Source organism: Lepeophtheirus salmonis, chromosome Z (genome assembly GCF_016086655.4).
Source record: "Lepeophtheirus salmonis chromosome Z, UVic_Lsal_1.4, whole genome shotgun sequence".
Classification (NCBI taxonomy): Eukaryota; Metazoa; Arthropoda; class Copepoda; order Siphonostomatoida; family Caligidae; genus Lepeophtheirus; species Lepeophtheirus salmonis.
In genome coordinates, this window is record NC_092584.1 from 9,536,280 (window position 1) to 9,553,701 (window position 17,422).

The 17,422-nt window shown below is 29.7% G+C and overlaps 1 protein-coding gene across 2 annotated transcripts; it reads left to right on the forward strand.

Moving 5' to 3' along the window:
- The first annotated feature begins 9,182 nt into the window (after nt 1-9,182).
- Nucleotides 9,183-16,389, forward strand: LOC121130390 (aquaporin-9). Of its 2 annotated transcripts, none has more exons than XM_040726145.2 (3): nt 9,183-9,291; nt 14,020-14,687; nt 16,087-16,389. In XM_040726145.2, the coding sequence occupies exons 2-3, from the start codon at nt 14,044-14,046 to the stop codon at nt 16,241-16,243; spliced, it is 801 nt and encodes a 266-aa protein (XP_040582079.1). In that variant the 5' UTR covers nt 9,183-9,291; nt 14,020-14,043; the 3' UTR covers nt 16,244-16,389. The 2 variants fall into 2 exon arrangements, with proteins under 2 accessions (XP_040582079.1, XP_040582080.1); XM_040726146.2 differs by having other exon boundaries at nt 9,184-9,291; nt 14,023-14,687.
- The last annotated feature ends 1,033 nt before the right edge of the window (nt 16,390-17,422 follow it).

The following is a 17,422-nucleotide window of genomic DNA, read 5'->3' on the forward strand; positions in this document are numbered from 1 at the left end:
GGGGTGCACTTTAATTAGTGCACATACATCACTTAAATGGAATGATATAAAAAGAAGGTGGGTTGAAGAACGTTCTACCATTTTACATTTTCATAGGAAGATCATGAATTTTTAGGGGATAATATTTTAGAAATCTTTTTGGATTTGCAATATTTGAGTAGAAGAAGCATTTAATAACTGTTACGAATGACAAACATATTATATTGTCAATTTTTTTAAAGTAGAAATCCATAAATAAATCGCATAAAATCGATTAATTATTCCATTTGAACAAAACTTCAGTTTTAAATTCATGAATATTTTAAATTAGTTACTCTTCATATTTGGACAATTTCATTACTTTAACCCTTGATTAATTAACTGGGAATTTTGTATGATAAAATTGCTTTTAATCTGTTCAAAAAAGAGTTCAATGATGAAAACATCTTTCAGAATAAAAGTTTTTTGTCTATTTCCTTTTTTTTCAATTTAAGGCATCCGCATTGCTATAAATATAATATCCAACTCAATCATATCAAAGTTAATTAATACATTTTTAGTAGCAAATGTTCTTTAAAAAAAAACCCTAGGTCGTCTACCAATTTTTACTTAGTTCAGCTTTCGGTAAATACTAATTACCTTCGACATGGTCTTTTTAATCGAACTATACGGATATGGAGCAGTCTCCCCAAAGAGGTGAGAAGAACATCTTCACTTTACAGTTTTAAGAGACTTTTAAAAAATAATCCAATTCTACTTTAATTCCAGACCACATTATATCATTGCATTTTACCATATTATTTGATTAGATTTAATCATATTGTTTTATTATACTCTATCATAATTTTTTATTACATTTTATCATGAGTCGACAATATTGTCCTCTTTTTTTTAGGCACTCGTCCAAACCAAACAAATAAATAAATAAAAAGTAATTAATACTGCATAGCAGTTTTTATCTTAAATGAAATTATACGATGACTACATCCTGTTGATGGCCAAATCTAATTCACTTAATTTAATATTTGGGTGAACGTTTAACTCAAGTTTATTTATTACGTAAAAAAAAAAAAGGAAAGATGTTCAGTAACAGAGGGCTATTTAAAAAAAGTGACCCGGACAGTTTTCGGAACAAATTCTAAATTTACCATACACTAAAAAAATAATTAATTTAATCATAAATAATAGCCTAAAATTGAATTATAAATATTTAGATTTATTCTAAAATAGTGAATAAATTAATCTACCAACTAGAATAAATGTTTTTAAATTCGGGAAAAAAATTGTTTGATTCAATATAATTTAAAGAACAGTTATAGATTGAACTAAAAAGAAAACAAAGTTGAAATCCATTGCTGCATTTCCAAGAATGGAGATAAAAGAATAAAAAAATGTTTTGAAAATGAATAAAAATGACAAATGATTATATTTTTTCAAAAATGAGTTTAAGTTTTAAAATAAAACACTCGCTATTTCTTTAATTTTTCGTTACTTCGAAAACTATGATGTTGTATAAAGGGATCAAATCAAATTGGTGGTCACTATACTTGCGTCTTCATAGTTACCTCCACCAACGAAGATTTTGCCTCTTTTTGTTGGTTATTCACCTGAATTACGCCAAATGTTACAAATCGATTTTTATCAAACTTGGTACGAAGATTATACATTAAATAAAAACACATCTTTCACATTTAATCATTAAAATTTATTTTGTCGTCTTCAAAGTAATCTCAATTGGATGCAATACACATATGCCAACGTTTTTTCAATTCCACGAAACATTTTTATAAAAACTTTTTGCATGGCCTATATCTCCATTTAAGAATTTTGTTTTATGGATCCAATAGACTCAAAACGGCTCAACGGAGTAGCAATTTAAGTTTGGGGACCAAAAAAAGTCACACAGAGCTAAATCAGGTGAATATGGTGGTTAATCGATGGTACTTATTGGGTGTTTGGCTTTGAATTCGCTCACAATCGTGGCGCTGTGCGATGGTTTGTTATCATTGTGTAAAATCCATGAGTTGCTCTTCCTTAATTTTGATCGTTTTAAACGGATTTTCTCAATGTGATAACTCCCTTAAACTAGTCTGACAATTTTTCAACACAATTTCCATAACTGCGTTGATGTTCGGTTTGTAGTAGGGGACGAAGTTTGTCCAGAGCGCGGCATGTCTTTGACGATCTCACGTCCCTCTTTTAACACTTTGTACCACTCATATACACGGGGTTTTGATCAAACTGATTTACCAAAAGCTTTTTCTAAATTTTTCAACTCGTCACAACAGTAAATTTCGTAATCAACACAAAATTTAAGGCAAACTCTTTGTTCAATAATCGTGTTCATTGTAAAAAAAACAAAAAAAAACACTAGTGAGTAGACTGACTTATCCAGCTGTTGTAAGAAAATTAGTCTACAGATCGCGATCAAACTTTGCATCGTAATGAAAAATATTACTGCCGACTTAGATTTTTTTTATCCCTTCAGCGCGGGTAATTTAAATTAACAATTTATAGTACTTTTTGACAGAATGTATATGGTCAGAGTAAGAGACCATTTAATTTTTAGGGACCAAGGTAACACAAAACGCAAAACAAACATAACTTTGGAATAAATTGAGATGCATCGCTCAATTTGATTTTAGACGAAGGTTTTGCACTCTGTCGCTTACTTTTTTAAAAATCCCATTTGATTTAATTCTATTTCATTAAAAAAATTTACTTTTTTGCAAAAGTAACTAATCTAATAAAGAAAATACAAAGGCAACATGTCTAAATATTTTTTATTAAAGCTGTAAATCATTCGATTATATTAGAGTACCACACTTTTGATTTGATAAACATTTAACAAACTTTGAGTTGTTGTTATCGACTTATTGTAGCTCAAACTTTTTGTGGATAGTTTGACATAAAAACTCGATTTCCTAAATTAAAGGTACTCCGAATCTCACATCCTCCTCAACAATTGACATTCTGAATCGGAATGATGACAAAAAGTTTTTCTTTAATACACCCACAAAGGCAAGAATCGGAGGCTTTATCTAGAAATATTATTACAATTCAGGATATTCACGATAGCTCGGTGTTAACTTACGGAAAATTTATCTTTTCACTTTAAAAAAAACAGAATTAAATCATTTGCCACCTGTACTGCATCCCTTGCTAATAAATTATTCGCCTCAAACAGAAGTGACAAGAATATGTCATTATTTATTGTCATTTATTTACTAGATTTACCATGTGTAATGATAAACAGAATTTACCTCCCAATTTCAAAATTTATCAGGCTGCATTTTTAAATTGTTTAGTTCGATAATTCACGCTTTTGCGGCGAGTTACCCGGCTCTCAAAAGAGAGTTTTTACTAATGGATGTTTCAAAGACTACATCAGAAATTTGTCATCCCTTTAGTGTTAATTAAACTCCCTTCGAAAAGCCATAATGCTAAAGATCGAGTATTTGAACATGATATTTCAGCTGCAAATGCTAGATTGCAGAAAAATTAAGTAATGTAGAGGCTATTAGGATAGAAAATCTTAGAATTATAATGATTGCGGCTTTAGCAAGATATTCATTCTTTTATCAAGTTTCCTTATATTAGTTTAACTTCATGGAGCCATGCCAGAGATATATAATCAAATATTATGGCTCTTGTTCAGATGAAAGTTCCTCGCAATTTTAGAAAGCTTAAAAATGAATCAATGTCATATATGCACAATTTATTTTCTATTCAATTTAAAAGCCGTGAATTTGTAGTCATGAGCAATTTTATTGATCATTATATGTTTCAAATATAAGAACTGTTTTGTGGGATTACTTTTTTTTTCCACGTGCCCTAATTAAAAACTAAAATGTTTATTAATAAATTTAATGTATATAATCTTTCTAGAATGGATTAAGTTAAAGCAAATAAATAAATAAAAAATTGAAAAATTGTAGGTTGGATATAAAATATCGGTTTTCTCAAACAAAAAGCCCTCAAAGAACTCTCAAAATCAACAAATATACCTGTTAAAGATGATTAAGCAGCTTTTAAAAGTTTTGGAACCGATTTTGACTAAAAAAAAATACATCTTTTTTTTTTTTTTTTAACAAGCGTGGCTACTTTTGTAATGAAAAGGGAACCTACAACCTCGACAGTTCATATTTTGATGAAACTTATCCGAATATTAGTTTCCCTGAAGGTTCTCTCCTTAGTAATAATGATGTGTAATTGTAATTAAAAAGAGTATATCAAAAATTAAATTGAAAAAACACAAATTCCAAATATGATTTTAAAAAAATAGGAAGATTATCTATATGAAATTGCAAGAAAAAAGTTATATACTCATTTGAGAAGCAGGAATTTGATGCTCTGATGGCATTTTGTTATCATTTAACTTCAAATAATTGAATATTCAATGATTTAATCCATTTTGTTTGTTTCTAAGAAAATTTACAACAGGTCTAAATCCCCTTACCCTTACAAATGAAGATGCTATCAGAAACTTTTTGGCAACATGTCTTAAAGTAGAACACATGATGATAATTTCTTTTTGAAGCCAGGAATACTTATATCCTTTCTGAACTAAAACTTATATAAGTTCTTAGGTACAGGGTAATCTGATCAGTTCTTCTTGTAACATGACAACTGTTTCTTCAATTTAATCTAAGGGATGATCCATTGTGGCATCTCCCAGGGGCATCCACAGGGGGTAGGCTGGAGGGGCAGCATAATAATATTTGAATTTTTTTTTCCAAAATATATAATGTTTAAAATTTTTTGTGAATAACTGTGGATACTAAAAAAAAATTTGAAAAAAATTTGATGTTTAAAATATTTTTTCATGAACAGCTGTGTGGATTTTGACATTTTTACAAAAAAAAATCCATAAACTTACTCCTCCAAAATATAATCGCCTGCGGACGCTCCTGTCTCCATCATCAAAACTTCACCAAACCTTATTCTTAAATCTGCATGAAGGATATTTAAATTTTAGTCGTAGAGAAAAACGTCATCACCCCGGGCGTTTGTTAACGACAAGTTGAAAAATTCACATTTTCTGCTGCATCAAATCAATTTGAACGATAAAGGCTGGCACATAGCACACCACAAATAAAACAGACATTCAATAATTGTATTAAAGGATATTAATATTTATGTATAAATATGCAGAATATTAATTTATTATTGGAATTTTGTAGACAAAATCTGTTTTTCTTGTAACTTCGTGACCTGCCTAAATACTAGTGTTGGATCTCCGTCTGGACATCCTAGACTTGTCTAAGATCCACATATTTATTGTTGGAACGAACTAATTCGGTCAAGCAAAAATGCTCAGTCTGTATGGGCCTCATAGAAAATTCGGCCTTGATTTGTCCGAAGGATAAATTCGGTCTAGATCGGTCCAGAGGAAAAGTTGGGTTTAGATCGTTCCAAAGCAAAAAAAATGATATAGTCTGGTTTTCTGTGCTAGGTTTTTGGATTTTTTTTTTTTTAAATGCACAAATTAAAATTTTTCCGAAAAAAATTTAAAAATTTCAATTTTAAATATTAATTTAAAAAAAAAATAATCCTCAGTTATTCACAAAAAATTATATTTTTTGGAATTTTTTTTCGAAAACCCAAAACTATTCACAAAAAAATAAAATTTTGAAAAAAGTTTTAAAAATTAAATTGTAAATATTTAATTTTTTGGAAAAAAACTTCAAAAATTTATACCTATTTACAAAAAACCTTTTACAAAAAATTCAAAAATCTACAGTTTATTTTACAAAAAATTCCAAAAATCTACAGTTTATAACAAAAAGTTTAATTTTTAGTAAAAATTTTTCATAATTAAATGTCAAATATAAAATTAGATATTCACAAAAATTTTAATTTTTTGGAAAAAAATTTGGAAAATTAAATTAAATTTATATTATCAAATTGAAAAAAAAAAATTAAATATTAATTTTTCTTGTAAAAGAGCAAACATCCTTAATTTTTTTTTTTGGGGGGGGATAAGCCCCTCTGGCCACCCCCTTCCGACGCCCCTGGAGGTAGCATCCCAAAGATTTCATTATCAGGGATTCGACTATGAGGAGGTATGTAAAGGATTAGGGGAGGACCTCTTATGTACCACAGCAACGACAACGGCTTTCCACTACAGCCCAAGGGATCAGGAGAGGCCAAAAATTGTTTACTTGGTTAAAGTTGGCCTCCCTCTTCCCCGAGTCTTCCCCCTTCGACTATGAAATTTGGAAGGTAGTTGAAAAAAGAGTCTGCACTTCCCCTCATGGAAATTTGGATAACCTCAAAGCCCTTTGTCAATCAGCAGTGGGCGGCCATGTCCGAGGCATTCATCAAGAAGTGGTAAGGTACCTTTAACCCCAGGTTGGAGGGCATAATAGCAACCACAGGAAATCATTCTGTAAAATAGAAATATATATTAAGGAAGTTTAACCTTTTTGTTCCTTATCAAAAAGTCTGCGATTTTACATCGCACACTGCATATAATTAATTTTTATTCAAGGGTACTTAGACTCAAATGAGAATCATCACATGGAAAAGATAAAGCGTGGCCAATTAAAAGAATATGATTTTTATAAGCATTCAAAAGAGACAGTGGCATGAAAGTATGAAAAAATAAAGATAAGGATTTACCTCAGCGGTCTATTGTTCTTTCATCCACTCTTCAGAATTCTATAACAATTAATCACTTATTGAGATAATGTTCAAAGTATATCATATCAAGTCAGATTGCATTTTTTCTAATCAAACAAAACAAACGACTTTTTCTCGCATCGTTCATATTGTTGATTATGAAGAACTTGGCCGGATGAGTTAACTAGAAATACTGGCTATATTATTGTTAAAAAGGTACATGGTATAGCTAAAAGATAATATATAACTTAGTTATTTCTTTATTTTATACAGAATCTATAATTGTTGACCATTTTAATTTAGTCTCAAAGCTGGTCAAGTTTTCCCCAAGTAAATTCAATATTGATATATTTTTAACAGCAACTAGAATGACACTCGGTAGAGTGCTAAACCTTCCCCAAAATCAAATTGAAGGTTGTATCTTAATTTCTTTCAAAGTTGATTTTGCACTTTTGATTTTACGATTTGTGCTGCTTGAACTCTTAAAATTTAATTGCCTCTTACTGGAAACATATGTAATCTTTGTACCAATTTTGGATCCGTAAATTTTGGCGTAATCCTGGTGACAAACAAAGAAAAAAAACTAATAAACAAACAAAAAGAGGGACACGCAAAACCTCCCTTCAACTTTTTGGGCGGGAAGTAACAAAGGAAATGAGAAAGTTTAATTACCTACTTTAAGAGCTGAATGGCATTTCTACTCTTTTCCCTATGATCTTTTTAGATAACTAATTATATAATTAACAGAAATTAAGATCATCCATGACTTCAAAAGGGATCAATTTACCGTGAGGCGACTTTTGGGAGAAAACTTTTTTGTCGAATGACATTTTCACAAACAGACATTTCCCCCAACAAACAATAAATCATAAATAAACACGAAAGGGATTCAAATGAAAAAAGTGCTAATCCTTTCTCCGTTATCAATTAACTATTATTCGACATGATGGACTATGGGAAAGCTATTCATTGATTGTCAAAGAATCATATTATTTAAAGCTCTACAACGTTAAAGATTCGAGCCACATACTACTATGTTCAATGTCCAAAATGTTGTTCGGCCATAAGTCCGCTCACAGTTAATTGATTCCTTCTTAAGTCATTCCGGGAGTTTTTCTTTAAATGAATTAGTCAAGTATATAATTAAGTAGAAATATAATGTGCTATAGCATTAATATTAAAACATGTATTGTAATCCGTATGTTGGGGATGTTTTCGGGTACCGCCGGATCCCAAAAAGGGATTCACCCACAGTCGATACATGAGTAACTACTTAGAGCTCCCACAATCCCCAATTGTACCCAAATGTTAGGAGTGTTTTAGCCTACCGCTTGGTCCCAATACAGAATGCAACAAACTACCGATACTTAAAATCATTGCATCCTGATTCGGGACTCGGTGGTAACCGAAAACATCGATAACATTTAGGGTACATTGGGGAGGGGAACTATGAGTACTTTCTTCAAGTATCGACGGTGGGCTGCATCCCATTTTGGAAGCCCACAGTACACGAAAACATCCCCAACTTTCGGGGTACCCTTGAGGGGGGTTTGATGGGGTCTTAGTTGTTACTTAAGTTTCGGCAGTATCCGAAAACACCGCCAACATTCGTGGTAAAAAATGAAAATTCCTATTGTCTATGCCCTGTTTCTCATAAATTTATATGAAATGGTTTTGTCGAAATTGTTGTTATACAAATTCTCCTTATACGAAAATGTTTTAAATGACCTTAAACAAATATGTTTTATATAAAGTTACAGTACACCAATGAAAAACATGTGAATTAGTGATGGGATGATTAAAAAAAAAAAATTCTGATGCCGATTCCGATTATTTAATATTTTAAACAATAGTTGAAAAATAATATTTAGTAATCAGAGGGGCCCAAAGCATTATTTTTTTGGGGCGGCCCTAGTATTTGGATTTTTTTTTTTTTTCGAAAAAAAGTTCTTATACTAAATTTTTTTGGAAAATAAAATTCAAATATACAATGTGGTATTTCAATTTTTTCAAAAATCCACAATTATTACAAAAAAATTATATAGTTTCGAAAAAAATTAAAAAACCCTTTGCGATTCTCAAAAAAAATTCTAAAATCTACAACTATTCAGAAATTTTTTCCCAAATACACAGTTATATACAAAAAATAGTTTTCAAAAGTTAAATTTTTAATATAACATATATAAAAAAAAAAAATTCAAATATAAAATTATTAGGAGAAAAATATTAAAAATACATATTTATTTGCTAGTAATTAAATTGTTTGGAAAAAATATTTCAAAAATACATATGTATTTGATGGGAATTATATTTTTTGGAAAAAAAAATTATATTTGAAATATTAAATTTTTTGGAAGAAAAAGTATTTTTTTTAATTTTCTACCAATCAGCCAAAATTCCTTAATTATTATTATCACTTTTTTGTATAACTTAGAAAAGTTATAAATAGTTGAATTCACTCGATTCTCCGATTCTGATTAATCGTCCCATCACTAATGTGAACCCCCTCTTGAGTGGCTCTAATAAATTTTGTTATCAATATTTATTTTTATCATGTATCTTTTTCAATTGAAAATAATAGTTATCATTTGTTTGAAAAGAGATTTATAACCCGAGTAAATTGTCCAAATATTATCTTAACTTACTTAATTACTTACACATAGACGTTGAAGTATCTATTAAAATCAGGTAAAGTAAATAATATAACTTATAAGTCAGGGGCGTCGGCGGGGGTTGTAGCCCTCACACAATGGAATTTTCGTGTTAACTAGAAAATATCATATTTGATTTTTTCTTTCAAAAAATTCAAATTTAGGATATAATATTTGAAATTTTGTATATAAACATTTCATTTTTTGTGAAAAAGCTATTCACTTTTTAATTTTGTTTGTAAAAAGCTGTGGATTTTGAAATTTTTTCCTAAAAAATTTAATTTTTCGTGAAAAATTGTGGATTTTTGAATTAAAAAAAAAAAAAAATCATTGAAGAACTGTAAATTTTTGTAATTTTTTTCAAAAATTTAATATTTGAAATTTTTTCAAAAAATATAATTTATTCTGTAAAGCTGTGGTTTTTGGAATTTTTTACCAAAAGCTTTAATTTTTGTGAATAGCTGTAGATTTTTAATTTAAAAAAATATATAGTCAAAAATTTAATTTTTTAATTGTTTTTCTAATAATTTAATATTTGAAATTTTTACAAAAATATAATTTATAGTGTAAAGCTGTGATTTTTGGATTTTTTTTTTGAAAAACATATTTTTTTGTGAATAACTGTAGATTTTTAATTAAAAAAAAATAAAATTGGTATTAAAAATTTAATTTTTTTTTACCCAATAATTAATTTTTAACGATTTTATTGAAATTTTTAAAAACTTTCAAAAAAAATCAAAAATTAAGCCCCCCAAAAAAAAAAAAAAAAAAAAGTATATATATATATAACCCTGTAGATGCTGTTATAATTGTTGTATTCATGTAAAAGATTTCGTATTTTTAAGTTTTATATGGAATTGAGTTCAGGTTAGTAGAAGTACCAATTTTCGTCTGGGTTATTTCGTCTGTATAATGGAATATCAACTCTTCCTTTAACCCTTGTTTTGTGTAGTAGCATATTAATCACTCCAAAATTAATAAATGGCTTCTTATTCTTAGAATCTACGTTTTATCACCAATACTTTTCTGTATGTCCCTTATAACATAAATCAAAAAGCTTTTTATTCGTAGAATCGACGTTTTATCACCAATACTTTTCTGTTTGCCTCTTAAAACACTTAATTATATTATATGCAATTATTTATTTATGTTGATAATGCCTTGTGTAAGATTCATTTGAAAATTTTGCATAATCGAGGTTCAGTGAAATTATGTTACTGTTTCTTTAAAAAAAAAAAATCTTTTATAATTTATTGAATTGTTCTTTTTCAAAGTGAACACTGAAGGTACAGCGGTTGCAACTTATAATTATACATTTATTTGGATATAATACACGCAACCTCATCAAAAAACTGTCTGGCGCTAATTTGGTTCCCTAAATTCTTGGGGCGTCCACAGGGGGCTGGAGAGAATTTCTTATTTTTACTATAAAATGTAATAATTAGATTATTTAAAAAAAAAAATTATATTGATAATTTAATATTAAAGTTTTTTTTTCAAAATTTTTGTTTTTCTGAACAGTTCCAGATTTTTTTCAAAATAGCTATGGATTTTTGAAATTTTTTTCAGAATAATTTAACTTTTTGTTAATAGCTATACATTTTTTAAATATTTCCTCCGAACAAATTTATATCAAAAAATATTATATTTGAAATTTAATTTTAGACATTTTTTCAAAACAAAAAAACTCACTTTATCCAAACAACTATAGATTTTTGAAATTTTCTTCCAAAAAATGTATGTTTTTGTCGATAGCTGTTGATTTTTGATATTTTTCTTAAAATTTGATATTTGAAATCACATTCAATTTATAATTTTTTTTTACAGCGAATTAAATTTTCTCCTTGATAAACTGTGGATTTTTGAAAATTTTATATTTGAAGTTTAAGACTTGAAATTTTGTTTAGAAATAACAAGCTGGGCTCCGCCAGCAAGGTCATGTTGACAGAATCATTGTGATTGCCGTGCCCATCTAAATAGTTTTTAAATAATGCCAATTTTTTTTAGACCGATTTGTACAAATTTTCACTTCTTTTTATTTTGAGGCCATTATAATATAAATAGCTTCATAGAGTGGCTTTCTCACAGGCAACACTATGTAGTAATATATTGATTTTTTTGCAAGTTGTACTATTAAGCTGTCCCATCAACTCAGAATTTTAAGAATTTCAGGAATTTTGGCTTATTACTTTAAAATTTAATTATTTAATTTTTTTGGGAAAAATCTAACTTTTAAAATTTTATATTTTAATTTTTACCAAAAAAATTAATTTTTGTGAATAACTGCAGATTTGAAAAAAAAAAATGAAATCCAAAAATAAGTAATATTTAAAACTTTTTGAGGGTAACCCTTATTTTTTTCAAAAAAAAAAAATCAAAAACTCCATAGCTTATCTTTAAAAAATTAGTTCTTATTAAAACAAGAATATATATATATATATTATATTTCGAGACCATTATAAGATGTTAAGCTTCATAGAGTGGCTTTCTCATAGCCAACCTATGTAGTAATAGGTTTATTTTTGTGCAACGTGTACTATTAGGCTGTTACGAGCACTTGAAATTTTAGAGTTTAAGGAATTTTTGTTTTTTACTATCATATTTAATATTAGAATTTTTTTTATATGCTGTGGATCTTTGAAATTTTTTTCCAAAAAATTAAATTTTGTAAGAAAAGTCTTCAATGTTTGAAATTTTTATGAAAACAATTGTATAATTGAACTTTTTCTACAAAAATTTGTCTTTGTGAATAACTGATCTTTGAAATTTTTTTCCAAAAATTAAATTTTGTAAGTAAAATTATCAATAATTGAATTTTGTATGAAAAACAATTTGTAATTGAATTTTTTTGTGAATAACTGGGGATTTTTGAAGTTTTTTTTTCTTCAAAAAATGCAATATTTAAAATTTTTTGAGGGTAACAATGATTTTTTTCAGAAAAATTCCAAAGACCCACCCAAAATTTAAAAAAATATATTTATTCAATTTCGAAACCATTCTAACATCTTAAGCTTCATAGAGTGGCTTTCTCACTAGCAATGTACTATGTACTGGTAAGTTTATTTTTGTGCAACGTGTACTATTAGACTGCTCCGACTACTCAGATTTTTTTTTTTTTACTATAAAATTTAACATTTGAATTTATTGAAAAGCCGTGGATCTTTGAAATTTTTTTCCAAAAAAATTTATAATAGGATTTTTTGTGAATAAATGCAGTTATTTGAAATTTTTTTCCAAAAAAATAAATATTTAAATTGTCAGTGTTTTGTATTATTAGAATGTTTCGATTTTTTTAATATTATAATTCCAGTTAATGTAAAAAAAAAAAAATATATCTCTCCCGAAATAATTCTTAGAATTTTTTTTAGTAAAGTCAAGTTTTTAAAAAGTTCGAGTAACTTTAATATCCAATATTAAACCTTATACGAGGACAAATTTAGTTCATAATGTGTTACTGTATAAATTAGGGGTCCCGGTACTTTCACTTTAAAGTATTTTGCATCAGAACATTTTGCTAACAACTATTTTGCTATAGGAAAATTCTCCAAAAACAATTTTAGTAAGTTTCTAATGGTTTTTGGTAGAAATGGATGTTTCCTTTAAATTTTTGTACATTACTATAAAAGCACTAAATGATTGTTTTCTTTTTGAGTAATGATGGAATTATGTTCGTGCTCGTATTATAAATTTTTTTTTTGGTAAATCCATGAGAATTTTCCAATATCAAAAATCCATCATTTCAAATGATAACTATTAACGAAGTAGTGCTTAGCATTTTTTCCATTCGATTTCATTGTACTGGTTTATTGTTATTTATTTTATTATACTAAATTTTATTGCATTTTTTGTCCCTGGTTCGTGCTCATTAAATAGTAAGATTTCGATAGTCATGATAAATATAAATTTGAGTGATAATTTTTAAGTTAATCGTACAGAAAAAAATTATTTTAATGCGTTTTATATTAGTATACATGACATATTTTGATTTTCAAATTCAAAAGGAACATCAATTTCCACAAAAAAAAAAAAAAAAACAAACAATACCAACGTTTAAACCTTATTTATTTATAATGAGATGCGAAAGAACATTTTTATCGTCAGTATAAACAAAACTGTTTGGTTTAAAAATTTACAATTTTATCAACTGATTCAGGAAAATAAACTTATATATATATACATATATCTTTGCAAACCACTGAGGCTTCCTTCCATATAAAGTAATGATAGCCTCTATAGGGTCCCTAATGCTGATATAGGCATTTTTCTTCAGAGTAGATGGACCAAACCTTAGAAATGGTGGACTTCAAGTCATCCAAATTTGGGCGGGGTTTGCATTTGTGAGGCCTTCAATGTCGGCCACTTAAATTAATGCCATGTTCTATAAAAATTAGTTAAAATTTTTTATAGCAGAAGTCTACTTTCTGGAGCTCTGGACGTCCATTTGTTAATGTTCTTGGCATGCTGGATATTGTAAATGGTCCGCATATTGACTGCAACTATGACAGTAATATTTTCTTAGGCTATTTTGTGTCCGAAGAAATACTAAGCTAACTTATCACTCAATCTCATGATAAAAAAGTACGCAGTATCTCACACAAGACATGTATTAAAAAGCGCTTAAATCTACCGGATTTTTTTGCAAAATGGCTTTAAGACAAATGTCTTAAGGTAAAATGGGGTAAATCACACTAAACTAGTGCAATTAATGAACGCTCTTAAAACATTTTTATTCTAATTTTCATTTGAATTAATTTTTCACTTTCAGTAGAAAATATCATCTGACAACATTATGATATTCGACGTTCCACGAGTTCCGAGCCTTATACGAGTATTCCTTGCTGAATTATTAGGTACATTCCTACTCGTGTATCTCGGAGATGGAGCCATTGCTCAGACGGTTGTAGGAGGAAAATCATCTCCATTAATTTTCTCCAACTTCCTTTCCATTGCTCTTGGCTATGGTTTTGCCCTCACCATTGGGATATTTGTGTCAGGTGGCGTCTCAGGTGGACATTTGAATCCTGCCGTCACTCTAGCCATGGCATCCATCAAAAAAATGAAATGGAAACTTGTCCCAATTTACATGATAGCACAATATATTGGAGCGTTCCTGGCATCTGGGACTTTATTCGGCGTGTATAGAGATGGGATTATATTTGTAGAGGGGGGCTATAACAAAACGGAGAAAACACAAGGGATCTTTGCTTCATATCCGAGTGCGGACATTAATGCAAGTGTTGCGAGTCTCTGCTTTGATCAAATCCTTGCCACAGCATTACTGATTATAATTATTCTTGCTGTCACAGATGATAAAAATATGAAAATCATATCAAGTCTTGTTCCTATATCAATTGGATTGGGACTCACTGCCATTCATCTAAGCTTTGGGGTGAACGCTGGAACGGCTATCAATCCAGCTAGGGACTTTGCTCCGTAAGTAATCATTATACAATATATACTTTTTTGTTTTAGGATTGTATCGGTCCTTAACATGGGACTTAATATCCCTCCCGTACCACGTACCCTCCTTAAGAAGTGTTCCAAATTATAGGGTGCCCACTGGAAGGCATCATTTACACTTACAATACATTAAAGTATATAGGTCAGTTGACAAATTTAATTAGTCTATTAAAGATTTAAGTATCTTTCAATGGTGACTTGGAAGATTTGCTTTGCGAAATTTGCCCACTAATGACTACAAAAATACACTACAAATCACTTCAAGCATAGGACGATCCATTTTAAACCTTAAGCTATAAGTGAGAAGATATATTTTTGCCATAATACGAGGGTTGTTTGAAAAGTCCGTGCAAAGTCAAATAGTTAAAAACACTCCAAATTTCAGCCAGGGCAGTGTATTTCTTTCCGTTTGGCATTCGTTTGAATCGAGGAAGTGGAGTAACTTTCAAAAAAATGTATGTTGATTAAAAATTACTTTATGAAAGTCTTAGGAGACTAAAAAGAAGCTTGAAACAAATTATGGAGACTATACCTTCGATTAGAACAGTTAACAAGTTGTTTTAAATTTTTTGGAATGGCCATATGGGCACAAGTAACGTTCAACTTTCTGGACGCCCTGTTTAGGTTAATACTCTAGAAATTATTCATAAAATTCATAATATGGTGATGGATCACGAATGAGTGAAGGTGCGTCAGATTGCTAGTGCTGTGTGAATCTTGAGTTGTAACACTATTTCAATTAATTTTGCAACCACAACTGCTAACATGTGAGCTGTTGCATTGTCGTGATGGAAAACGATTTTTTTGTGACCCAATCGTGAGCATTTTTCTCGCAGTTTATTTTTCAAAAGGTCCAATAACGATGAATAATATGCATCTTTATTACCTTTTTCCAGATAGTCTAATCCAAAAGACAGTCATCATAATCTATCCGGCCGATTCTTCCATTAAAACGAATGCCAAACAGAATCTGCCTGAAATTTGGTTCCTGTTCTTCCATGAGATACTACTAACTAAACATAACCTTCATACGCGCCAGCTGTGCCATCTCATGGACTTTTCAAACGATCCTCGTAAATGAAGGAAAAAGTTAGGGCGGGCGAAAATTCCTGGGGCGAAACATCCTTCAACCCTTTCAATCAACCGAATAGTTAACCATTATTCTTAATTTAGATGTAATATAGCATGTTTATTCTTATAAAAACTGGTGAAGATTGATTGATAATGACTGATATAAATGATGACATCATTAAGGAAAGTAATATTTTATGGAACAGGTTTTGCCGTCCGATTCGAACGTGACGTCATTTTTTTTGATACCGATACATTCCTAATTTTTTTTGGAAGGAGTTACTCATTTATGTTTTTACAGACGATTATTCACGTTCATTGTTGGGTATGGAAGTGGTCCCTTTGTGGCTGGAAAACACTTTTTCTGGATCCCTTGGATCCTTCCTCATGTGGGTGGAGTTCTTGGAGCCTTGATTTATGAGTACATGATTGAGCTTCATCATCCAATAGATGTATGAATCTTGTTTAGATTTCTAGTGTAATCTTCAATTCTTCTTTTTATAAAACCTCCGTAGTGAATAATTTATTATTTATGTATTTATTTGAACGAAATTTGTTAATATATATTCAATAGGTATAATAAATAGTTCTACAAAAATCCTGATTTTTGAATTTTTGAGTGTTCAATTTCTTTAAAATCTAAACATTTTGAATTTTAAACTTCAACAAGGTATAATTTATGAATTAAGAACGTAATTTTAACAAAATGAATACTATAATTAAATGCGTGTCTGAGATATCTTAATAATTAATGTAGCCGTCTATAGCGGCAATGATGGCTTCCAGGTAGTGGGAGAGTCCTGGTACCTGCTTCGGTTGTAGTCCTCTAGACTTATTCAAAGGAATCTTGCAACGAAAGTGATGGATTTCTTTGATTGCTGGTGTAAAAAGTGGCCTCTCCAGACTCTTTCCACCCACTTTTTTGATATCTCTCTAGATATTCTAGCATCAAACCCCAAAACTTGCCAGGATTGACCTAGGTTGCTCTCTTTCACTCCTTTGGCTCTAGTTTGGCCTTTTTAACAGAGCCCTATTTCCTCTCCAACGTTTGGTATTTGCCGACAGAGTAGACAATGGTCTTGGATACACCCAACTGCTTGGACGTGAGGGAATGGAAATGGTACGTAAGCTAGAGAGGTTGTGTTTCTTTTGTCTTGTAACTAATTGTTTATGCTTTAATATACCAAAATATCAATAAATTTCAATCACTCAGCCTTTATGATTTATTGATTTAGAGATTTTTCCGATTTCAATGTACCACCCAGTAATTATCTATTTGCAAAGGGAGTTTTTAAAGGGTATATCATATTTTGGATGGTACAAAATACCTAAAAATAGCCAATTTTGAGCCAAAATGTCTTTAAGGGCCCGTAATTTCGCCAAAGTCAGCTTTTTGACTGTCCTACGCCGAAAAAGTCTTTTTGCAGGATGGATAGAAGGACTCGACCCACCCCCTCCCACATTAAGGAATTTGTTTATTCTTAATGTCAGAGGTGTTCCATGGGGGAGGGCTGGAGGAGCTGTTGCCCCCTTTTTAAGGAATAGAGGAGCTATTACCCCCCTTTTAAGGAATTTGTTTATTCTTACTAGAAAATGTAATATTTGAAAACAAATTTCAAAAAGCTTAATATTTGAAA

Bases quoted from the DNA above. Each gene is read 5' to 3' on its own strand.
- LOC121130390 (XM_040726145.2), top strand. From the start codon at position 14,044: ATGATATTCGACGTTCCACGAGTTCCGAGCCTTATACGAGTATTCCTT. The intron at 14,688-16,086 runs GTAAGTAATCAT...ATGTTTTTACAG, and splicing joins CCAGCTAGGGACTTTGCTCC to ACGATTATTCACGTTCATTG.